The 25,902-nt window shown below is 41.0% G+C and overlaps 1 protein-coding gene across 5 annotated transcripts in view; it reads left to right on the plus strand.

Annotated features, from left to right (window-relative positions):
• Positions 1 to 3,578: 3,578 nt before the first annotated feature.
• MME (membrane metalloendopeptidase) overlaps positions 3,579 to 25,902 on the plus strand; it is a 51,994-nt gene continuing 29,670 nt past the window's right edge. The window contains exons 1-9 of one of the 5 annotated variants that reach the window (XM_030028928.2): positions 3,579 to 4,415; positions 8,160 to 8,329; positions 9,754 to 9,789; positions 16,913 to 17,071; positions 18,644 to 18,724; positions 19,480 to 19,575; positions 19,681 to 19,799; positions 20,819 to 20,884; positions 24,264 to 24,398. In XM_030028928.2, the coding sequence (XP_029884788.1) occupies positions 8,170 to 8,329; positions 9,754 to 9,789; positions 16,913 to 17,071; positions 18,644 to 18,724; positions 19,480 to 19,575; positions 19,681 to 19,799; positions 20,819 to 20,884; positions 24,264 to 24,398 (852 nt within the window). In that variant the 5' untranslated portion in view covers positions 3,579 to 4,415; positions 8,160 to 8,169. Of the gene's footprint in view, positions 4,416 to 4,524; positions 4,899 to 8,159; positions 8,330 to 9,753; positions 9,790 to 16,909; positions 17,072 to 18,643; positions 18,725 to 19,479; positions 19,576 to 19,680; positions 19,800 to 20,818; positions 20,885 to 24,263; positions 24,399 to 25,902 lie in introns of those variants that run through there. The other 4 variants (XM_030028924.2, XM_030028925.2, XM_030028927.2 and 1 more) reach the window with 4 other exon arrangements.

A 25,902-nucleotide genomic window follows, 5' to 3' on the forward strand; every position in this document is an offset into this window, starting at 1 on the left:
GCCCGCCGCGGGCGCCCGGCCCCCTCCTCGGCTGCACAAAGCCCGCCTCAGCCGCCGCCTCAGCTGCGCCCCCCGCGCGCCCCCTGGCGGCCCCACCCGCCCCGCGCTTTCCAGAAGGTTCCGAGCTGAGGCGGGCGGTGGCTTCTCCTCATGGGAGCTGAGCCGCACTCCGCTCCTTCTCGCTGGGTAGGCAGCCGGGCGGTCAGCTGGACAGCAGAATTACACGGTTCCTCACCTACGAGGCTGAGCCGCTAGCTCTGGTGTGAGAACGCTCCTTGTGGTGCCGTGCAAGCGGGTGAGTGCGGGCCCAAGGCCGCCTGAGGCGAGGCCCTGGGGAGCACAGCCCCTGCCCCTGGCGGCCGTGCTTCGAGCCCAAGTGCAAACAGCTGCTCGGAAACATGGCGGGGGGTGTTGACTCCTTACGTTTTGCATGTCCCTAGTAGTTTCTGTTCCAGTTGTTGCTGGAGTAAAGGCCTCTCTGTGCTTGTGCTCATTTTTGGCAATGCTGTGGTTTTAAAGTTAACTGGGAAGGTGTGACTAAGATTTGCATAGTCATATCTGCACTGTCCAGGAAACCTTGAAGTTAATTCATCTGAATTCTGTCTTTTACCTCTTGCTTCTGTGTTTACATGATTGTCAACTTCTATGCTGTCTGCATATGTCACATGCAGTTTTACCTCACTTTCATTTTTACCCGTTTCTTCCACAAAACCCACCCACTATTTTCCCAGTAATGCTGACAACTATGATTGCCAGTATGGCTGCAGAGAAATTCAGGACCCCATAAAGTCTGTTAGGCTGTGTTAGCTGAAGCATTGTGTGTGGCTTTTAGGCAATCTCAAAAACAGCCACACAACAAAAAAAAAAAAAAAAAAAAAAAAAAAGCAGCTTTTCAGCCAAGCATTTTATCAGGCTTGCAAACACCTGCAAATCAGTTACACTACGAAGCCTGTAGACTAACAAAGACAAAGCATTGTAATACAATACAATTAGACCTGAATAATTTAGGCACTGAAGCAAATATTTTTGAGACCTAGGCTGTTTACTTTCCTGAATGAGAAATTACCCAGACTTGGATTCATTATAAACCTACTGAGGAAAAAAAAACCCAAAACTACCAGACTTGGATTCATTATAAACCTACTGAGAAAAAAAAAAAAACAGCAAACAACAAATGAGTAAACACTCAGTGTGTTAGACTTTACTGTCTAAATTCTCTCACAATCCAACTGCACTGAACATGCACGGGCCCAAGGAGGGAAGGCAGGAGATTTTTCATTTTCTTCTTCTGCCTGTAATACAGGACTTGAAAGGGAGAAGAGATCACCAGGATTAAGATGGGTGGTCAAAAATCACACAGGCAGCATTAATGTTGGCAGCTGTTTGTTTCTTGAAGGTTGACTTTCACTTGAAAGTGAGCTTTCCCAAAAGGAAATACAACAAGTATCATCAACTTGTTTCATAGTAATGTAAATGAGTCCTAATTTCCTAAATGTCAGCCAGAGGTCACATTGAGAATAAGGTCTTACTGTTGTCAGTTTGGACCAACTGGAGAAAACAATATTGAATGGGTTATTGGCTTTTCTTCAGTTGATGAAGAACTCAAGTTGAGCTATTGTGACGCAGTTTGTTTTTCTGAAGGCTGGACAGTGCAACTTCTTTTATGTGTTGTTCTGAACTACCTGCGGGCACAGTTTCTGGAGGAGCATACTTCCCTGGTCACTGATTTTTAAGAGAGTACTGCTGTCTCCTCTCAAATTAGTATTGAGCAGAAACCTTTATTTTTCAAGGACACTGATTTAATGCCACTGTGCTCTTTCAATTAACTCTTTTTTCATTATCTGAGACTCTAAATCATATGCTGAGTTTTATTTCGTTCTGTAAATTTACCATGTATTTGTTTCAACCTGGTGGTTCTCCATCAGAAGTCCAGAGAATTGTCAACAGTAGTGCCAGATCCCATTGAACTTGCCCCTAAAGGATGAACCTGCAAACTCTTAATCCTGCTGTCTTTATCACTGAAAGCAGTAAGATTACTTGAGCGTAAGACAACTCGGGAAGGTTATAAGGACAAACTATCTATTCTGATCTCTAAATGTGAGGGTTTCATTATTTTTTTCAGTTCTGGGGTGAACTTTCTGTTGGTTTGCTTTTTTGTTTCTTAGTTTTGTGAAATGACAGTACTAGAAAGATGAAGGTGAGTAAGAGGAAAGCAAATAGTGTTTGACAGGAATCAGTACAAGCTGTAATCTGCTCTTTGGTTCATCTTGGCTTTGGGTGTACACCTTAGCAATGTGTAGGGCATTTCCATTAATAGAATGAAGCAATAGGTCTCTTATTATCCCTAAAAAGACAGGGCATAAGAATAACCAAATAACTGTCAATCTCATCTAGGAATTTGTAGAAGTTGTTCCTGTGTGGAGCTTGAAGGTCAGTGAAAGAAGGAACTTCATGTGTATGCCACCTACTGAAAGCCCTCTGTTCAGCTGAGGCGTGCTGGGGTGGGTGGCAGGAGGACGGCAGTGTGCCCCTGTCACACCCTGCCCGTGGGCTGAGGAAGCAGCGGGCAGCAGGAGAGCCGTCCTGCGGCAGTGGCAGGGCTGTGCTGACTGACCGAAGAGTGTTTCAGCTATAGCATAGGCCTAATACAGTCAGTGTATTGTCTCCTACTACAAACCTGGCTTCTCCGATTGTCTGCAGGAGCATCGATAATGGGTCTTTGCTTATTGTTAGGCAGGATATTACACTGTTGACTTGATGGGAGTTTTCCCTAAGTAAGGCCCAAACAGGAATCTCAGCATTTGACTCACAGATCACACCTCTTGCAGCCTGCATATAGACAAATGTCTAATCCCTCTTTCCAAGCACAAGGTTCTACAAGAGTGGAAACTCTCACACTGTCTGTCAGGCATGTTAGTCCTCTTTGGACTATTTACAGATTTCCAGTCAAGTTTCTCCCTTTTCTCTCTCTTTGTGGTGAATTAGGCAGCTACGCTTTTTTGGCTCACCTAAAATTTTTGAAACAAGTCCTTTTTTGCCATTTTGGTTCAGTCTGTTCACACACATCACCCTCTGCTTTTCAAGCTTTGTTGTAGTTAAGGCTGTACCATAGGCATCTAGTTACATACGTTTTTGCTGACTCCTCTATTCTTCTGTTGCTTGGTGAGATTTTCTGTTGTTTGTGTCGAGGTGTCTTTGAGACACCAGGTAATGTCAGGACTGACCTGCAGGAGCAGATGGCTTGTTCTGGTAAGCGGAATGGAACTCTGCAAGAATTAATGCAGGAAAGGTTGAAAGCGAGATATTTACATTAATTTGAATGCTTATTCTGGAAAGGATATAATCAGTATTTACCCTACTCCTGCCTGTAAGAAATGCAGTATTTTTGTTCTCTAGACTTTTTGAAATGTTTTTCTTGCCTATTTTTGGTACTTCTATTGCCTTTTCTCTTGAGTGAATAAAGCCTTATTCATTCTTGTTCCTTCTTCAGATGTTCATTTTGCAGAAGTGTTTCATTTTTACAGCTAATGCTCAGTTAATGCCTTATCAGCCTCCCCTCTTCATTGCATCTGCTCTGCGTGCGGATCATTTGCTGTGCAGTTCCATAAAGAAGTCAGTATTCAGTTTCCACCTTTCTTGGAGAGGAAGAAGGTTGCCCCTCTCAAGCAGCAGACATTTTAGTGCGTGTAGCTGGTAATAAAAGATTTCGGAAATTTCAGCTGCCATTTCTGCCTCGGTGGTAAGAAAGGTGCTTTTAGGAAGGCAGCAGAAGTGAGCGTGATACCTGGTTTGAGCGAGAGGAATGACAGCAACTCTTATTGCTCCTTCTGATGTTTGCCGATTTATTAGTAAAAATGAAACTTAATAAAAATGAAACTTAGTAAGAATGAAGCAAGTATCTTTTGATACTTGGTTGGCAGGGAAATCTTACGACAGAGCTCGGAGCTGCCTCTCTGTGCAAGAAGTCACAGCTGTCTCCCTCCTGAGAAGAAATCACTCGGGGAATGAGGATACAAGATCTCGCAGAGCATATGTGACTGCATTAATTTGACAAAGGCAACGAGTCTGCATGGAAACGGGCCCCAAGCACTGCAGGCATGCAGCCGCTAACCTTCCCTGTGCATCAGCGCTCTCCTTCTCTTGAACTGACTGGGAAGAAATGAAGAACCGGAGAAGGCAGGCAGGTGCGGGCTGCTCTCGCACTCCAGCTCAGCTGCCGCTTTGCGGACGGCCTCGCTGCCTTCCACCCTCCTCCGCGGCAGGCAGAGGTGGCCTCCCGAGCCCGCGGTCCCGAGTCGGGAATGGGGCAGCTCCATCGGACATAACGCTCATCTGCACCGCCTGTCTCCAGGCGGCAGCTCCTTCTCTCTCCTCTACCTAAGCGCTCGGGGAAGCTTTGCGAGGTGAAGAGCCTGGTTAGTCGCTGTCGGGGCGGGGGGGGGGGGGGGGGGGGTGCGGCTGGAGGGGCGGCTTGCTTGCTTGTTTGTTTGTTTCCTGCCCCATCACGTTTTTATGATCGCAAAGAGGAAGAAGCCTTCAGGTCACCCGGAGAACTGCTCGTCCGGCAGCCCGCAGACAAGGGCTCCTTTGATTGCCAGCAGCTTGGCTCTGCGGCGGCAGCGGCGAGCAGCCGGCGCGGGGAGCGGGGAGCGCCCCGGCTTTGATGTCCCGGCGATGCCGGCGCCCCGCGCCCCTGCCGTTGCCCGCGGGCGGGCCGGGCGCTGAGCCCCGCCGGCGGCCGCCCGGCGCCCCGCCAGCCTAGCCTGCGCGCCGCCTTCCCCCGGGACCCGCGGGCGCTGCTCCCGCCGGCTCGGGGCGCCCCGCGCCCGCCTCCGCCCGGCGCCGGTCGGGGATGCGTGCGGCGGCCCCGGGGCCGGACCCCCTCCGAGCGCCAGCCGGTGAGTACGGGGTGGCCGGCGGGAGCGCGGCGGGCAAACGGCGGCGTGGACGGGCGGACGGGTCCCCGCGCCCCTTCCCCGCCCCGGCCGTCCCGGCGGGGATTTCTGCCCGTCCCCGCGTTAGGAGCGTGCTCCGGCAGCTTGGGTCGCGGGGCGGCGTGCCGGCGGGGCGGGCCGGGCTCGGCCGCGGGGCGCGCCCCCTCGAGCAGCGCCCCGAGCCCGCGGGACGCCTCGGCAGCCCGCGCCGTGCACGGCGGGGCCGAAGCGCCCGGCGCTCTGCCGCCGCGGCGGGCGCCGAGCGCCCTCCCGGCGCGGCCCGGCCGCTACCCGCGGCGGCCCCGGCCCGGCGGCCCCTCCCCGCCCAGGGCGGCCCCGGCCCGCCCGGCCCGCGGCGCCACCCGGCGGCGCGAGAGCCCGCGCTCGGGGCCGCGCTTATAAGCGGCAGCGAGCCGAACGCCGGTCGGGCTTCGCGCCGTCCCCGCTGTGCGGCCGGTACGGCTTCTTTCTGCTAGCCCCGCGGATGGGGCTGACCGGCGGCGTGGCCTGTGGCGGGCCTTAGCCGTCCCTACTGGTTGTGTCTCGGTTTTACCGCGCCTGGGGGTAGCTCGTCTGCACGGTACATGCTACGCAAGTTATTAAAAAAAAAATTTAAAAGTATTCTTGTGACGTGCTACGTTTTCTGTAGAGGCTACACTGAGAACCAACTAAGGCACAAGTCGATTTTTAATGTGCGCATCCCGAAAAGAAAAGCTAATGCATTAACTCTCTATGCCACCTAGACCAGGACCAGTCAAAGTAATTTCAGCTCTCTGTTGTATCTAAGCGTTAGCAGGCAGAGTAGAGGAGAACATGGAAGCGGTAAGAGAAATGTAGGAAAACCATAATACCTAGGCTTATATCTGCTTAAATTATTCTTATACTTTTGCTGTGCTTGCAATTAGCACATAAAGAAGCTTTCACCTGGTGTTCCTTAATGCAGATGGGATAAGTTCTCTAAATAACTAGAAGTAAAAATTAGTCAGTGGGATGCCTTTAAACATGAGGAACACTCCTGGAGGAACAGAAAGATTAGCTCACTTGGAAAAACTTAGCTGACTGTAAGGAACATATTTGCACATGAAAGGTACACTGTTTCTTGCTGCACTAATGAACTGTGTTTTCAGTGCTCTAAAGACACCATCAGAGTCAGAAGATAAGCATCATTTCTTAAATTAGACTCCAGCTATTCAGAGGATTCTGGTACTGGTCAGTATTTAGTCAATATAAATAACATCTTTTGCTGCTTAACATGACTGGAAGTGAGAAGGGTATAATCATTAATTTGCTTGTCTATTATCTATGCATTTATAGCTCACAGTTAATGCAGGGCAAATTTCTCTACATAGCTCGCTCTTTTACATGGTTCTGTGGGATTTCAGTCCTGTGCCTTAGAAACCACTTGCTGATTTGACCAAAAACCTACTCTTCAGAGAAAAATAGCAGCTCATGAGGAAAATTAAAGCAGTTGTAATGGTCCCTATGGGTTTGGAAAGACAGAGGCTGGGCAGACCTTGCGGGATTCCAGCCTCCTGAGCCATAGAAGACCTGTGATTCTGGCACTGCCAGTCACTTCATGCATCTTGATGTCCAGGGAGTAGTGACAAAAGGGGAGATGAGACACACTGAAATAAAATGTTCTCTCATTAACTTAGAGAAACAGTGTTAGTGTGGTAGTATCCAAGGATCCACTGAGACAGGTATTGTGTAAACACGTGGAACGCAAAATCTCTGTTTACTTAGGTTCATAATACCGAGTTATTTGGCACCTTTATTAATAAACATAGACACTTTAGTGACATGTTTTTGCAGTGGAGGAGCTAGTATTCTAGGTGAGGTAGACATCAAAGAGAGGAAGAGATTATTGGAAACAAAGGAACACCTATCAGGCAGAAACAGAAGGTCCAGAGGAAAAGCAAAGACTGGATATCTGAAAGATTGCAGCAGCTTGAGGAGACAAAGATCAATCCAAGCCAGCAATACAGTTCAAACTAAAATAATTAAGTTCAAGTCTTAGACTTGAATGGATGCAGAAACTGGGAACGGTTCCCTTACTGCTGTTACACCAACTTACAGAGAGTGGGGAAAAAAGGGTGTGATGAATACAAGAGAACTTGAATGCCCTGACCTGCACCACTGGTTGACATTCTTATGAGGGGTCTGGTGAACGAAGGTGTTTCCATTATTTATCCCAGTGGAACTCTCATATTCTTCCTCATTGAATGGAAAGGGTGTGTACTTTATCTGTGGATGTAAAGATCCCCAGGAAATGCTGTGAATAGAAACTGTTGAGTTTTCATTGTGAAATACTGAGAAATATGTTGCTGTATATATAGGAATTTGAATCCCTGTCAGGAGAGGAAAGTCTGGCCCTAAATAAATGGGAGCAGATGAAGAGAGAGCAAAGAACTGTAAAACAGTAGTACTGCAAAAGATGGCCAAGTTATCTCTAAAAAGTGACAGAAATACAATCTTAAAATCTACTATTGCATACACATTTCATGAGTGAGCATGAGTCCATTCACGCTCCCACCAGTTTTGTGTGTATGTGTTGTAGTTACTTCTAAGTTACAGTGTTCTAACCTCAAAAGAGAGACTTGGTCGCACTTCTTTAAAAATTACTGTGAAGACTCACTATCTTCAGTGTGAATTTGACAGGCTCCCAGCAGAGCCTGAATTTTTTTTTTTTTCTATTTTTAGAGACAGCTGTAAAGCTGTAGTCAAGAATTGCTTACATCATATTTTAAGAAATGACAGCGAAGCATAATGGCATATTTTGACCTTTGGCATTAGATAAGTAATTGGCAGATTAAGTTAATTTTTATTCAAGTAGGGAGACTTGCTTTTTGCTTGCTTGTGAATTCCTGTACCATCATACAAGATTAAACCACACAGGTACGTTTTAAAAATACGGTTTGGTTTAATGGCCTCCCTTTTCTATTTGGTGGCCTCTTCACATGAAGGAAGACCAGTCTTCTGTTCTCCGTAAATGACAAATAGCGCATAGTACGTACTTGTGTGTGTGTGTGTGTGTGTGTGTGTGTGTGTGAGAGAGAGAGAGAGGAGGAGAGAATTTTTAATTTCATGATTGACATTCTAGTAGTGTTACAAATTATTTGAAAACTCACCTAGAAAACATCTTTGTTAGTGTGCAGTTGAGGAGTCAGTTTCAAGACCTGTGGCTCAGTATAAGTCCGCCAGTGCATTTTCCCTTTGCCTTTTCAGACGCTGGGTTATGGGCAAGTCAGAAAGCCAGATGGATATAACTGAAATGAATGCTCCAAAACCAAAGAAGAAACTGCGATGGAGTGGCCTGGAAATAGGGCTAGCTGTTGTAGTGATTCTGCTAGCTATTGTAGCGATCACAATGATAGTTCTGTATGCAACATATGACGGTAAGTGCACTTAAACTGTCTGTGAATGTACAAATAGATATGAATATAAAAGTGTTTTAAGAAATTAAGAAAAAATGCTTTAATAAAGGGAATCCAGTTGTTAGTATATAGTAAAAAAAATTGAAGTTGCACTACATTAAAATGTTGTATTAGAAAAGACTGTGTTGCATGGTATATATAGCTGCACTACATAAAACATTAAGAAAATAAAATGAGGTCAGCTCAGAATTATTTGCTCAATAATAGAAAATTGTACCTTAGCCAGTGTGTAAAATTAGATGATTAATAGCTGCTACATCATAACCATATTTCATATGTATGTCACTAGACAGTATGACACAATTATCTGAAATATAAAGCTGCATCCACACTTATTGCTGGACACTGCCACAAACATGCTTTTTTCCAGAAGGGGCTCTGTAAATTCATTTGTTCATGCAAAGTTGTGGTAAACACAAAACATTTGCTTGTTCTGACTTAGCAATACTTCTGTTTGTAATTAATACTTCAGTAAGCAAAAAATCTCTACAAAATACAAGACTGCTGAAGAAAACCAAACTACAGTGCTTCCCCCATATTCCTAAATATATATGAAAATCCTATTTTTTCCTTTTACAATCTGTTGCAGCAAGGGCTCTTAGTAAGTGTAGTCATACTAAGAGGTTTTGTGATTCGGCAGCCATACAAAAATATTTGAAAATAATTCCATTCAGGGCTAAATACGCTGATAATTTTTTGGAAAAGATAACACAGAGAAGCTAAAATTTCCATTTGGGGTCAAACTAGAATGTTCCCTTAGATTGGAAATGAAATGCTTTGGTTCATTTTAAAGTACGTAATAATTTTGTTTAAAGTTTTTGTTATAGTGAAGTTCGAATATGGAATGGAAAAATGCCATTCTGAAATGAAAAATAAAAAATATTTTGTTTCTAAAGTCTCAAAAGGAAACATTTTCATGTTCCTGAACCTTGTATTTTGTTTAGAAGACTTCAGAGTGAATGTCTCAGAATTTTCAGTTAATTCCTCCAAAACCTTTTTGTCACTGAAGGGTATTGCTAAATTCAAACTGACTTTGCAGCTGCCTTCAGTCCTTGTGCTATTTTTCTGTAAATTTCTTCTTTGTTATAAAAATATTTTGCCCACCTCTAATTGATTGATAGAACTTTTTCCTCTGATGACTACAAAAATTCCACATGATGAGTGACTAGCACTGAAAGACCCTAAAGGGATGAACATGATGATGTTTTTTAGAGCCTGATCTTATAAATATTCACTTGCTGAGTGTGAGGTGTCCATTCATCTTTATGTTACTGTATACTGCAATTAAATACAATTCTAAAGTGACTGTCAATGAAAATAATATTTACAATAGGTTTTAGATATATTCAATAAAGAATTAAGAATATGACTGTATTCTCTTTTAGATGGGGTTTGCAAGACATCAGACTGTATAAAATCAGGTAAGAATGAAAATACATTCCTTTTAAATTAATTTTTTTTTTTTTTTTCAACAAAATTACCACCATGTAATGTTCCCATCTAACTGCAGACAAGTACGGCACGATGAGGCCTGGGATCTGCTAACCCAAATAATTTTCTTAGCATATTTCTTCTACAAATGTAAAATCTTGTGATGTGATGTGATATTGTCGGATCTTACAAAGTCATCAGGGTCTGGCTAGTTTAAGACTTAGAAACAGACTCTCCAAAGAATGCCTCCAGCTTCAGAAATGCTTAAAGTCAATCAGAAGATGGCTCTTCCCTACACCTACCTCCAAGTCAGAATTCAAGCAGAGGCTGTGTCTCTGAGGAAGGTACATAAAAATAGTCTTGATCATTGATAGCCATGTTTGAGGAGATGCAATATTAATCATGTAAAAAAAAATTTCCAAATTTTATAGTCTGACAAGCTAACTTCATTCTTTAGTAACAAATGCATTAAAAAAATACTTAGGTGACATCCTGGTCTGAACCCTACTAGAAAGCTACTAAAAATGCATCAGAGGAATGCTGAGTTCCATACTACGTATCCTCTTGTAGTAGGTCAAGTGGTAGTTATCAATGCTCTCCCTTTCACCTCACCTGTAGTTCTCTTATCCTTTCTGTTTTCTCCTGCAGATCAATGAATGCTGGTTTTCCTTTTTTGCGTAATTTACTTCTAAATGTCCCCATTCTCTTTATAACACTTCCTCCACCTCATTAATACAGACTGATCGTAGGCTCAGAAGCAGCCTCTCTCTCTCATTCCTCAGAAGAAAGCAGCATTTAGCTGGCTGTGCCAACATATATTCCAAAGGGGCTCTATGCCAGCTCTGCCCTGCTTTCTCCTTTCATGCCATTTTCCATGGTCAAACAGTTGACAGTTCTTCATGCCCTTGCAGCAAGTCTTCTCCAAGTCAGGAGGAGAGCCCTACATTGCCAATGTATAATCAACCTTGTTATATCTATATACCCCTATAACAGGACTCTTTTGATTATGTGGGGTTTTGGGAAGCTTCCGAAGCTGGGACCCCTGAAATCAGTCTCTTCATATTACTTTCTGGCAGGCGTTCCTCTTTCGCTTTCTCCACCCCTGTAGAATAACTTGGCCACACAGTTCACAAAGGCTGTGGCCCAGTCACAGAAGGTGGCAAGAAATCTAAAGCGGAAGCTTAGAACATGGATCATTTCCCAGCACCCACACTGTGACCTCTCAGCTTACCAAACAAACATCTGGCATTTTGTTCAACCTTCGTAACCTCCTATTGAAAAGCATCATAGACACCCTGATAGCTACGTGTTATCTTCATGTCAAGTGGAACTCATAACTTCTACATAGATTCTGTACATCATGACTGGCCTCTCTGGAAGTTGAGAGAAAAGACAGCCCTAGGAGAAGACAGAGACCCAGTATGTCAATAGGAGAAACAGGAAAGGTGGTGAGGAGTAGTAAAGGACTTGACAGTCAACATGCAAGAAAAATATATGTGCTTGAAAGCAAAAGTGTATGTAAGTTAAGTGCAGTTGTTAGGGAATCTGACGTACACAGCACCCCATGGGAGGCTTCCAAAAGGTTTTGATTCGTAGGCCCCATTTAGACTTGCAGACATGCCAGAAACAGTGTAGAAAGGTCGTTATATTGGTTTCCTTACTTCTGTGGGACTACTCGTTTTAGGTCACATTTTAGACAGTAGCCAAAGTCCAACATCTCTGAAGATGCTCGTTTCCACCTAAATATTTATGCATATCTGTTAAAAAAGTTCAGATAAAGACTACATAATGATGAGTGAACTCAAAAAAGAAAAGCAGTAGAAGGTTTGGAGAAATAAGCCGTAATGTAAACTGAAGATCTAGCAAGAAGTGGCTAAATGAATTAAGCAGAATAGTTTTACTCTTTTATGCTTCTGTTAAAAGATTTAACAGCATGCAGATATTTAAGGGGATAAATAAACATTCTTACTGAATGTAAGATTCTCAATACAGAAGTAAAATTGTGAAAGGACACAGTGTCAGTAAGGACACTGATAGGGAAAAATGGCAGGCTTATAAAATTACATAACAGGGTGAAGAAGGAGCATTTTTTTAAAATATAAATTGCCTCAATTCAACAGAGATAATAATGAAATATAAAATGAGAAGAAAGGGTAGGTGGACTAAAACATCCCAAAAATAGAAATGTACAGTGTGGTTCTAATGTCATAATCTCTTTTTATTTTTCATTAAATACAGCTTTATTTTATTCACACGTTTATCTCATTTATGATCAACTGCCCCGTATTCTACAAATCGTCTAGTTCAAACATTGAAAGAATAACTCCTAAAGAAATGGTGAGAATTCAGTCTCAAAACATGTAAAATGCCAGGGTAGTGCTATAAATGTATTCTATGAAAGTTTTTTTTACTGGCAGGAAAATCATCTAATTGACATCATAGAGGTTTTCTTTAATACACATTCTGCTGTCCCTATATAGGACATGGAAACTGATCCACTGCAGAGAGGGGGACTACTCTTGTGAGTAACTACTACTACATGTGCAAGAACTGCACACTCCAGCCTGGAACCCATAAAATTTACAACTGGGTGAAAGACAGCTTTTGTATTTTACTAGGTGTTAATACTTGGTGTTTCCTTACCATACTGTAAGAGTCCAGGGAGGCAACCAGTGTATCTGATTAAATTACAATCTTTATAATTAAGTTTTAGCTGTGGGGCTATACCTCAAATAAAATCTAAACAGATGCAAAAGCAATGATGTCAAACTAGAACCCTTACTTCTGACCATATTATGATCTGTAGCATTAGTATGTGTTTCTGCCTAGCAAGGGTCAATTATGCAGCTAAAAATCTGCACAGTCTATTAGACTGTTGTAGCAATGAAATCTTAGTATGCAGGAAGCAGTTAGGATCAGGGAGCCCCACATGAAGTTTGGATGTGCTAGCCGTTACAGAACTGTCAGTTCCAAATGCTGCATCTGTCTGTAAATGATTTAGAATGCATAGCTCTAAGCAATGTTGGGAATGACCAGCTTGAATTTAAAATTGTTATTTATTAACTGAGCCAGGATTTCCATGTCCCACATGGTATGATGCATTTAAGGTAGAAATTGCTATAGAAGTCTCGGGCCTTCTCCACACTTGTATGGCCATTAAATGGAATATAGTCAGATTATGAAAAGGGAAGGCAAGTGTTGGTAAGGACATAATCACCTAGAAGACTTGTTCGATTAGGTGGTCACTAGAGTGAGTGAGTTCTTGGCTCTGGAAGAGGAACACTGTGAATCAGGAGCCCAGAATGGTTAGCTGGCATCTGCTCAGGCCTTCAGTGCTCCAAGAGGTTCAAAAATAGTTCAAAGAGTTTGTCAGGATTATATAATTTAATAACAAAATAAATTAGTATTTTAAAAATACAATGTAAAGTGTTTAATCCAGAGAAATAAACTGTATTATTGCTGTTTAATAATATTCTTACTGGGATGAATCTACAAGTTTAATATTACTGAAACCAGAATTTTGTAACGGTTCCATCTTTAATTTGGCTGCTTCTTCCAGACCATGTACGATAACATACAGGAAAAGTTAGACAGATAGCTACAGATAGAAAGCCAGAAGTATTAACTTCGGAAAATTTATTGTGGTCTTTCAAGAACTATAATTAGCAACAGACATTAAGTGAAATAGTAATGCCTTGCACCAGAACTGACCAATACTGTGACAGTTTTTTGCAATGAATTTCAAAATTTTGCAATAGGTACAAGCCCGTGAAAAAGAATAAAGTGAAGATACTGACAGAATTTATAGTACATTTAATAGAAGAGCTTCAAATAAATGACCAGAAGAAAAAATGTAATGAAAATTCCACTGGTTACACACACAGTAAAATATCAGTAACTGCATGGTAATGTTAGCAAGGTTTGTGAAATCCATTATAGTGTAGCACATGAAGATAGCATGCAATTGCTACATTTGAAAATTCTTTAATAAGCTGACATACTGTCTGCTAATTTTACTCAGCTCAGACAGCACAGACTGGTGAGAATAGGGAATTTTGATCTCTCTCACACCAGTTTCACCTAGGTAAGCATATTGTGTTTCTCCTATATCCTCCCCAGGTCACTGGTTGTTATGTTAGCCTATATTACTTTATTTGTAAGCTATTAAAGCAACAACTGGCAATCAGGAGTACCACGATATAATTAATCATTAAAAGTAATAGAGATAAGGCTCTACATTCTTCAGTGACAGTTAGGAAATTGAAAAACAAGTGAGAATAGGAACAAACCCAAACACTGGTTCATCAAAGCAATACTGAGGACTAATGAAAAGTATACCATGTAATATCTGTATTTGTATACGTATGAATTAACCTATTAGAATTAAAATAAAATATTCATCAGTCTCACACTTACTCCAGAGCAAAAATGTCTCAGTATGTACAGCCATGAACTTACCATAAAGCTTCTTTGGGCACAAGTATCGACTTATAAATAACTTAGAGCATGTTTTGGATTCTGTCCAGCCTAATGGTCCCACTGACTTTGAAGGGGAAATTCATGTGTCTTTATGCTTCTGGGCTTGGTTGATAACAAAATCACATTTCATTGATTTTAATACATCCATGGTATCAGCCAAATACTGGGTGGTTATCTTGGGGTTCAGAGGTTCAAATTACACTTTTGAGGAGAGTATTCTTGAGTTGGATACTTAGCACATGTATTTTGCATGAAGCCCTAAGTGAAAGACTACAGTTCCCATGACTGAGCTCTTTCTGTTATGTTTGCAGTATTTAAACTTCAAGTTTTGATAAAAGTTGATTGGCTAATATTGGCTAGCCTGGACTTTACAGCAGAAAAGTTATGATAGATGATTATTTTTGTGTGACAGTAGTAGGCAAGGAAGATTAAACAGATGCTGACTACAAAACAGAGCAACCTGATTCCACAGTTAAAGCAAGGTTTGATATTACATAAACTGTTAGTAATTTCTCAGCTTTACGCAACATGTGGATTTCTCCTGGGTTTTGTTGGAGTTCTTTTTTTTGCAAAAGTGACAAGACAATAGGTAAGAGCCATCTTTTCTTGGTGTCAGAAGATTTCTCTATCCTGCCATTACTTTTTGACAGGGCTGGCACACTGCTCTGAATGAGTGAGCTGCAATGTCCGGTCCTGGCTATTAAAGACTTTGTTGCTGGACTAACACATGCCAAGATAATCCAAGGGACAGTGTTGCCCTTCAGATGCTGCTCCAGCCTAGCAGAGAGATTTGTAAGGATACCCTTAAAACAGGAGATGTTAGTAATAATTAGCTATCTTCCTCTTTTACAGCAAATAGATGGAGCTAGGACAGGAATAAAGCACACCATTCAAAACACTCCCCTTCTCCTAAAGGGAATAGGACAAACTAGACAGAAACAAGTACCAGAGTTTTTACACAATCACAGAAAAGTTGAGGTTGGAAGTGACCTCTGGAGATCACATAGTCCAACAGCACTGCTTAAAGCAGGGTCAACTAGAGAAAGTTGCTCAGGATCTTGTCCAGTCAGGTTTTGATTATTCCCCAGATGGAGACTTCGCAACTTCCCTGGCAGCCTATTCCAGTGTTTGACCACCCTTACAGTAAGAAGTTTTTTCTTAAGTTGAACAGGATATTTTTTTTCTTATTTCTGTATGTGCCCATTGCCTGTTGTCCAAGTTTACAGGCAGCAGGGAAATTCCTTGCTCTACTGGACAGTAGGACTGGATGCTTGGCTTTCTCAAGAATGAGTAAAAAGCAAGTGTCAAACTTAGTAAAAACATGACTGAATTTCACAGTCTCTTCTTGTTGGCCTGATCCTGTATCCCTGAAATTGAAGTCAGCCTGACATTGACTTCAGAAGGAAAAGAATCAGGTCCTAGGCATTGTACCTATTTCCGCAATGCTTTTTATGCTACTGAAGCAGTCTAAAATTGAAAATGCCTGTGTTCATGGCTTTTTCCATCTTCCAAGGACTGGAACATTGTAAAACCACCAGATGTTGGCCTCAAATACAACAAGCGTAAGCCAACTGAAGATCCCAAGAAAAATGAGGTGGGGGGGAGGAGGCAAGTCAACATAAATACTATTGCCTGTCTATCCACCTCTCATTTCTACCAGCATAACAGACATGGAAAATATTGAAAGTACTGGAGAAATAACTATAAATATTTGACTCACCCATGTGGGTGGGATGAACACTGGAAATCACAAGCCTCACCATTTACTAAAAATAATGTCTGAAAAATGGGAAGGATATTCAGTGTCCTGGGAAAGTCAGAGGTATCACTAGCTCTTGCTTGACTCCTAGCATTTCTCCTTTCTGTGAAAGACTTTGTGCTAGCATACTAGTGGTGAAAGCAGTCTAGGTGGAAGAGGAATACAAAAAAGCAGCAGCACAGGTTTATGAATAGCAGCTGGGAAACTGTCATCAAGGAATCAGTTTTCACTAGAGAATCCCATGTCACAATCAGTCAGTGACTGGTTAGTCTTTGACAAGCCACTTCAAGAGGGTCAGTAGGGATAGGAAGAGGCAGTATCAGTTCTAGAATAAAAGGTGGAATAGGTCTAGAAAATCAATGTAGATTCAGAAGAGCATTAATAGGAAAACTTTCTTGACAAGAACTTAACCAGTACAACAAAGTCATTATTTTATTGAAATAGATTGGATTCAGCTGAGCCTACATCATATTAATTACTTAAATTACATCACAGTGGATACTTAGCCTCTGATATGTCTTGTGCTTTTAACCTCTCCTTTCACCACATTTCAATGCAAAGTGTAAGTCAGTAAATGAAACATCTTACATTTTATTTAAAACTAAGCAACCACTCACAGGGAGGAGGAACATTAGTCAGTTTACCCATCAGTACACACAGGCAACGGAAAAGTATATAGGTTATGGGCAGTAAAGGAATAGTAATTTGTTGTGCACTTACTAGTACTTTGTTTGGTTTACAACATTCAAGTAGGCTTGAGCCTATTCTAAACTAAAGGAAATACATTTATTACTTCCCTCTTCAGAGCAAACAAATGTATTCATTTATTTTCTCTAAGGATTCTTTATGCCTTAATTTGTCTCATATTGCAGCAGCCCGTATCCTTGAGAACATGGACACCACTGCAGAGCCTTGTAATGATTTTTACCAATATGCCTGTGGAGGATGGCTTAAGAGGAACGTCATTCCAGAAACCAGCTCCCGTTATAGTAACTTTGACATTTTAAGAGACGAACTAGAAGTTGTTTTAAAAGGTCAGTGCGGTTTATGTTTGTGGACTATATAAAGTTTCTTCTTTGGCTTACAAGTTATCCTAATATGATGTGGTTGTCTAGCAAAGCTTAAAATACTACCAAATATTTCAGTTTCTTTGTGTTTGGTTCAGGACAAATCTACCACAAACTGTTTGCTTGGAGAATGCTGTGGAAGTTACGCTGTTGTGTCTGACACTGGAGCAGAGTTGATCAGACCTGACCTTTCTGATATCTGTACTCTGTGTGCTCATGAGCATATTAAAACAACTGAAATCCGTATCATTGCCCTCATGCACTAACAATAGCAGCCACGCTAGGTGAAGCAGAAAGAGGTCTGCCTGTGTCCAAGTCAGCTGAAATGCTGGAAGTTGCTCTCTGGCAGCCCTATGTCCTGCGTATCTGTATTCCATCAGCTAAATCCCAAAGAGCAGGCAAGCAATTTTCTAACTAGTCATATCATAAACTCACAAATATTCCTTTTTCCACAAAATGTAATAGTGTCAAATTGTCCATATTCCCTTTTCTCAGATGAAAATAACAAAGAAGTCATGGTCATGAAACATTCTCCAAACCGCTTTCTCAGACTGAGATTACTTTGCATGTCTTCTGGTTTTGCCAGGTTTGCAGTTTATGGATGCCATGGTGTTCCTTAAGCTTCAGTTTCTGTGGAGCAAAGCAATTGTAAAGTAGTAACTGGAGTAATTGTAAAGTAGTGGCAAGAGTGGGCTGCCCCACAAGGGAAGGTGATCCAGGAGCTGACTGTCACTCGAGGCAGGCAGGGACAGAGGCCTCACAGACGAGGGGCTCAGTCCCACAGGACCCAAACCAGAAGAGCAGAGCAGGTCCGGTGACAGTGACAGGGTTCAGCCAACAGCCCCATGATCACCAGACAAGTCCATAGTCATGCAGCAGGTCTCAGGCAAGTCAGCCAGGCAAGGTCCAGCATACCTACGAGAGCATGGGCAAGGAGCTGACCTGGACTGCTGCTCCTGAGCCAACAGGCATAGGGTGCACAAGTAGAGGCACCAGATGAGGCTTCTTACAGCTTGCTCTTACAATTTAGCTGTTTTTGTGGAAGTATGATCCACGGCCACACAGCTGCACCACACCAAAGCAGACCTTGAACACAAACAGCTAAACACCTGGCTACAGTGAAGAGACTGCAGGATAGAATTACAGGAAAAGATGGTTACAGGCTGGTCAGCGTAGTTAGAGCCTGCTGGTACACTTAGAGTCCTGGCAGCAATTCTCTTCACACAATAGCTTGGTCACCTAAAAACTGTTCCTGAAAAGTTGGAGCGTTTGTATTTTGCCAAGGGTGATCCACAGAGTATTTACCTGACTCCTTTATGCTCAATTTATTAACACAGACTGATGCAATTGCAAGCCATGTAATCTCCAAAGTTTTTTACCCTCGGCTTTTGAAAGGCAAAGCTTCCCTGGAATTTGAGATGGATGCGGAGTACTTACTGTCCACCCTCTGGTCCTCAGGATAGTATCCACTACGGTTCCTTCAGTATCTTTCCAATAAAGATTAGATATTAAGATACATTTGTTGTCTGTGTGTTTCAGATGTCCTCGACACACCAAGCAGTAATGATATAACAGCAGTGCAGAAGGCAAAAACTCTGTACAGATCATGCATAAATGAAAGTAAGTGTCTCCTGAATTTATGCCTATAGGATATATAAATTATCATCCAAAGAATCCCATCTTCACAGTCAGCTATACCTATATCCTCCTAGTTTCTGTGCATAATTTTTCGGAAATTTGTCATGAAAACTAAAATGTATCCATTCTATAGAGTCAAATAAGAATGTCAATAGTAAAATTAGTGTTATATCTCCTGTTTTACTAGCTTTGATATTTTAGGTGAGATTACATTGATCTTCAGTTACCAGTTTGCTGCAGATATTTAAACTCAAATCCTTTCAGTTAAATGTGAGTTAACTTATTTTGTAAGAATTATCAGGGATGAGGTGAAAAATGACTAGCACACCAGGCTTCTAGAAAGACAGGGAGATCATTTCTTTCAAGAATTTGAGCTAGATGCTGCCACTAGAATGAGGAGCAGTAAAACAGTTAGCAGTGCTTCCTAAATCACATGTTTTTATAGGTTCTATAAAGTTACTAATACTTCTTAAAAATATTATTTCAAGATATCTGCAAAGTAAAAATACAATTGTTCTTCAATGTCATGGTCACAAGGATTTGCATATGCTCTTTGCAGTCATGACTGAAACATTTTTTAAATTAAATGTTAAAGCACAGTCATACATCAGAGCATACTTCTATTGTGGTGATGGTGAAAACATATTTCTCAGCTTCATTATTCTGAACTCATTATAATAGTGTAACATTTGTGTGTTTTAAATTGTCATGGTAACTCATTTTCATTTTTCCAAAAGCTATCATTGATAGCAGAGGTGGAAGGCCTTTAATCAGTTTATTGCCAAAGGTATCTGACTGGCCTGTAGCAACAACTAACTGGGATTCTTCCTACGGTAAGATAATCTGTGTTTATTTCCTTTTCAGTTCAAATTTTTAAATTATTATACTTTTCATTGCTTACCAAAAATAGAGGCTGAGTATACCTTTCATTTGCTTAGGTACTGCTTGGACAGCTGAGACAGCTATTGCACAGCTAAACTCCAGATATGGAAAAAAGGTCCTTATTAATTTTTTTGTTGGCACGGATGATAAAAATTCCACAGCACATATCATTCATGTAAGTCTCCCTGGGTGGCATTGCCTTGTTGATCATAAAAGTGCAGCAAAATAACTAGAAGCATAGACATAAATGTTAACCAGGAGAAACATTAGCGATTTGAATTTTACCAGAGTAAGTGGTAGATGAATTTGTGAATCTACGTCATTTTCAAACTTAAATTATCAGTTTCACAGTGCTCTGTCCATTCTCAAAGTCAATATCTTTATTCTGTGCACTCATACACTGTTACTTTCAGTGAGATGAGAATAACAGAGACATATATAGACATACGGACACAATTTATGCGTACACTGGACAGAAGACAGACATGATCTACTTATATATGCATGCAAGCAAATAAGTAAACATGATTTCCTTACCATGTACTTCAGGCAGAAAGCTCTGTCACTGAAAACCTGGGCTATGATCCCAGTGGCAGAAAGCCCAGCAAAGGGGTTGTTTTTACAAGGTATTCAGATGCCAAAGTACTAACAGGACCTGCTGGCACAGATATGAAAGTGGCTGAGGACATTTGCATAAGGAGTATGTCAAGAGTCCCCTGCCTATAAACGTAAGATGATCTCTGAAAATGGAAAATCCAGAGGAAGGCAGTATTACGTATGGTGAATCTTCACCAGCTACTCCTGAGACGCAAGTTACAAGAGCAAAAGTCTCATCTTTCTTGTCAATGGGTAGATAGATCCTTGACGACTTCGCATGAATGAATTTCAAAGATGCAGCAACTGCCTTGCTTGACTGAGGACTGTTTTGTCTTCTGTACATGCACTGTTTTCACACTGGTTATGCATAGCATGCATTGTTCAGCAACAGAACAAAAAGACTGAAAAGAAAGACAAAAAATATAAGGAGAGTGAAAGGAATTAAAGGAGGGCAACAGAATGAGAGAGAAACTCCCCTTTGGCCAGAAGATAATTTGGCAAGAGTGAAGCATCAGTGACCTGTAATTGACAAAAGAATAGTACAATGCTATGCCATTTTGTCCTTAAGCACTTTTTAATTTTTATTTGAATTTATAGATTGATCAGCCTGGGCTTGGCTTGCCTTCTCGTGACTACTATGAATGCACTGGTGCATACAAAGAGGTAAGATGAAGAGCTTAATCACTTACTACACTTAATCACTGACTACATTTTAGAAGTTTTAGCCTATATTTCCAAGGCAGACATATCCTCAAGAGTGGGGATAGGCAAAGAGCAGGAACAGTCCTTCCTGAAAGAGATTCCAGTACTGCCCCTGGGAAATATCACTGGGAGAATTGGGGAAACTGGAATAGAAAGGTAATAATGATGAGCATATAAGCAAGGCTGATCTGCAGGTGAGCATAGCGCGTGTGACAGACTGGAGAAAGAAGTTCTTACATGGGTAAGTGAGCAAGAAGGCAAGAGAGCCAAAAGGGGAATGAAGAGAATACAGAGAAATGAGATTAAGGGCAAGTAGAAATAAGTTAGCTAAGAATGGGAGGGAGTACAACAAGTGTCCTGAAGATGAGGTGTTATAATATTATGCCATAAATGTTAGTGACCTAGTTTGATCTTCCTGGCAGCACTAGGAACCAAGGGGTTTTTGTGTAGGCTCCAACTGCCAGTACGTACCGATTGTCTCTGCACTGGATGAGAAGAGTGCACATTCCTCTGGCATCACTACAGCCCGGACATCCCAACCTCTCTCCCTTCCTGTGTCCCCCTCCCTTCTCTTCCATTTCTCTTGTAATCAGTGAACATATATGTGGAAGAAAAGTAGCTTTTCCACACAATTCCTGTGTGATTATGAAAGTCAGAAGAGGAGCAGCTACTTGACTATTTAGGACCTCTTGGAAGGAAATAAACATGAAACAATTTAGCTTTGTTACACAGCTTCTGCCAGGCTTCACAGCTGAATCAAGAGGTATATCATAACTGTCAAAGTTGTATTAAGATAGATTATGAGTGCTTATGGATCACCCCTGTTCTGTCACTACAAAAAGGATGCCATTTCTGAACAATGATCAACTGGCATTGATTGGCAAGTGCTGCAGGTGTCAGTGGAGTCCAGGAGGACTAGTCATATCACTAATACGCTTAGAAAGAAAAAAAGAACCATTCAGAACCAAAGATGCACTTTTCTGCATGAAAGATCTGAAAAGATCACAGTCCCCTAGGTCAACTGCTGAACAAAAATGCAGCAGCTAAAGTTTGTGATATCATAGAAATTGCTTCAGATACCTAAAATCTCATATGGTCTTCTTTAATTCATGTTTACTTATTATTCTTATGCATTCTTATTAACCTGTTACCACTGGCACTGTGTATCCCTTGTTTCTAATCTTGGATGTGCTTTAAGTCCTTGAGAGCTGAAGTATATGTGTTTGCTGAAGTCATGTAGCTGAAACTGCTACCACAGTTCCCTTTAATTAGCCACTTCTCTTTTGTGTAATTAAATGCAGAAGCAATGAGAAAGCATACAACACATTTTGGATTTGTGGGTATTTGCTGACATGCTAACAGTTAATGCTCTAATACCGATTACATTTAATTACAGATCACATGCTAGTAAAGACAATCATTACCGTATTAACTGTTCAGTTACATTATTATCACATGTGTTACGGCCTCTAGGAGCTGGGTCACGTATCACAATTTGCTCCCTTCCTTGTATTACATCAACTGCAGCACTAAAACACAATTCCCATTCTAATCTCTGACCTAACTGAAAGTATCATACTACTTTCTACTGCTGGAAAGCAGAGGGGAAGTATTTTTTAAAAATCAGAGATTTATCACTGAAAGGCAGATTCATAATATTCTTACAAGCATGAATACTTCAAGCGAGAGATGTTCCTCCTTTCAGTCCCTGCACTCTGAGCGCAGCCTTTTCTCGGGTCTATTTCCTGCTGTGTCATTCTACTCTTTGAGCTGTATGTAGCAAACAAGGTATCTGCCTTCTGCACTTTAACCTCTGGCTTTGTCAGGACTTCCCACCACAAAGCCATGGGTGGAATCTGTGAACAAGATATTTTAAAAATCTTTTTCTTTTGTAAGATATATAACTCCTCTGCTCATACAGGAGTTATTCTGACATCTAAGTTCCTACTAAAATATCTGAGAGTATTTATACAGTCCATCTGAAATCAGCTGACTTATTTCTTTGCTACCTGACCATACAATGATGTGCACTTTAGGCCAAAAATAAAGTCCATTAGTTGGCACCTGAAAATCTCTGTTGACTTACTGGTTTGGGGTAATGTCTGTGTTGAATTTTTATAAACTGCATTTGACTATTTTAAAATGGAATTTGCAGGCTTGGTATGCACTCTTTTTTGTGACTTGTAGCTGTCAGTGGGTTCTTGGGCTTTTCTCTTTCTGGTAAAGTAATCTATCTTGATTAAAAATAACACTGAGAGTTCAGTCCTTCAAGATGCTGTGAGCCACCTGTCTTTTTGAAGTCTGTCAGTACTTTTCATGAGCTGCTCAGTTTTCCAGCGCACACAGCCTGTTACAGCACAGCATTGTTGGCAGGTAGGGGAGGCTGACAGGAAGTGGATGGCAAGGAAGGTAGTTACTGGGATGGCTGTATAAATGTAGCATTCATTAAAGGGGTGCGTCCTACTGCCTTAGGAGCTGAATTTACCAAAATACTTCTATTAATAAAGCTGATGACATGCACACCTTATTAACCCTAGGTTTATCACTCTTTTAGTAGATTACGCTATTTTGCATAAAATAGATTTATTATGTATTTTTATTTGCAGTTAAAAAGCATATTGAAAACAGCATTTCTGTGGATAGAAAAATGAGTGTGGCTTATCAAAGAGGAATTAGAATAATGTTAAGTTCCATAAAATATAATGAGATCTGTAGATACTTGACAGGGTAATATTTAAGAGAATATACTTCCATATTTACATTCTTATCCTTGGTGAATTCTTTTATGTTAAATTTAATATATACTATATTGTCTATAGTATATCTAGCTATGTACTAAATTTAGATACAGCAACATGATTTCTAAATGTTCCAAGAAGGAATAGAGGAGGTACGCTGTTTCTGGGAGTAATTTTCCCACAACGCTAATTCAACACAGTCCATCAGCATTTCTCTCGGTTTTATGTTTCTGGGAACATCGCTCTTTGGAAGCGGTATTTTTGGAAGTTGTAATTAAAGTGAGCTAGAAAAAACACGGGTGATGGTTTAAATATGGACGTACAAATGTCTCATTTCAAATAATGAAAACACAGTGCAGTAGTTGAGAGTGTTTAGCTTTGAACAGTGCTACAAATTATACAGCAATTTTCCATTAGGGAATTTTCAAAGTTAATTTCTATTTGTGATCTAACAGTATTTCAGAATACAATACTATTAAACTGTTTAAGAAAGGGATGAAGAACTGTAGTTCGTAAAAATGAAGATGAAATCTTAAAGATAATCAAGGTATGCTATACTTTGAAGAGTTTTGTCTTTAAAATGTTTGTATTTTTTCCTGCAGGCATGTTCTGCCTATGTTGATTTCATGATTTCTGTAGCTAAACTAATCCTACAAGAAAGAAATATTTCTTTCAATGAGAGCGAGATTTCTGAACAAATGAAAAGAGTTATGGACCTGGAGAAAGAGATTGCCAATGTAAGAAAAACATTTTTAAAGTATCTTTTAAATAACTGACTTTTTTCTTAATACCTAAGAAAGCTAACTGTAAACTGAGTTGTTAAGTTACTTGTTAATGTTATTTTGTGGGACCAAAAGCTGACCAAAAATGTATGGGGCCTGGAACACCTAAAAGGAACACATAATAAGAAAGACATGCCTTCTAATGAGCAAGGGAAAATATTTGAGTTAGCTGTTTTCCAAATAGCAAAATGTTTTATTCTAATCTGTTCACAGAAGCCCTTCCAGAGGAGAAAGAGAGAGCAAGAGAGAGACAGACTTGGTTTCTGTTTAGTCTGTTTTAGAAAATGAGTTTTGGGAGATGCTTTCAGGCCTCTTCTCCCTTTGTCCTGTTTTCCCCGTGGGCTGTTTGGTTATCAGCGCAGTAGATTCCCAACCCTTGGCCTGCCATGCAACACAAAGTAATGTTTGTCCTGCACAAGCTGCTCCACAATGCTGATTGTTCCAAGTGCATTTTTAATCAAACACTGTTCTCCATTAAAGTATGGCTTGGAGAAATAGCTACAATTTGAACTTGCATGGTGAAAAACAAATGGAAAATCAAGCATTCATGAGCAAAAACATGGCTTATGATTATTAAACATTTCAGAAGGACCTGAAGCTAAGGATGACTGTAAAACAAGCTAAATACAAATTTTTCTAGCTTCAGCTATGTTTCAAGTTACACTGATAGTAAGGGCACGTGTTTGGCATAGGAAGACCTTTCCCCCCCATTTGTATAAACTAAAAGCATCTGATTTTGATTTTATTCACATTTTCCTGAAAAACACGCCTCTGGGCTTAGATCAGAGATGGAAGATTATTAAAAGAAAAGGAATTAACTGGAGAAAGATTTAAAGAGGAGTACAAAAGGAAACCACAACTGAAATGTCTCTACAGCAGTTGCTGTTGGTAGAGAGTGAAGTTAGTGGTGGGTAAGCTGCTATTGCCTCAGTTTTTAACATCTTTCATCAAAAACTCAGCACCAGCCTGAATGTTACTGGAAGAGAGCTGGCATTATGCTCTTGGGAATTTGTTGAAGAAAACACAGAAAAAAATACTGAATGCACAATAGATTAGGAAAGAGGAAGTGGAAGAGAAATCTTTTTAAAAAAAGGATAGAGAGAGATAAAATCAGACTTGGCATGACTTATTTTTCAAAACAGTTTAAATGGGTAAAATCTACTATTCTCTCTCTTGAGCGAGTCATTTAAGAGTGCTTGAGGCAGTAGTGATGTAGGCTCTCCCATGAATTACTCTCATGAATCACAAGATCACTCTTTTCCCATAGTCGTTTGTGTACCTGTATTTTCTGTCTCTGCCATCAAAAAAAAAGTGGAAGTTAAAAGGGGATGGAGTATGAGGGGAGCAAGTGCTGATGCTGTCACAAGGTACTTCTGCATGAGAACAAAGGTATGAAAGAGGATACCAGAATGCACTTCAGAAAAAACCTGCAGACAAGGGACACACTAGTGTTTGAGGA

The sequence above is a fragment of the Aquila chrysaetos genome, chromosome 10 (assembly GCF_900496995.4).
Source record: "Aquila chrysaetos chrysaetos chromosome 10, bAquChr1.4, whole genome shotgun sequence".
Lineage (NCBI taxonomy): Eukaryota > Metazoa > Chordata > Aves > Accipitriformes > Accipitridae > Aquila > Aquila chrysaetos.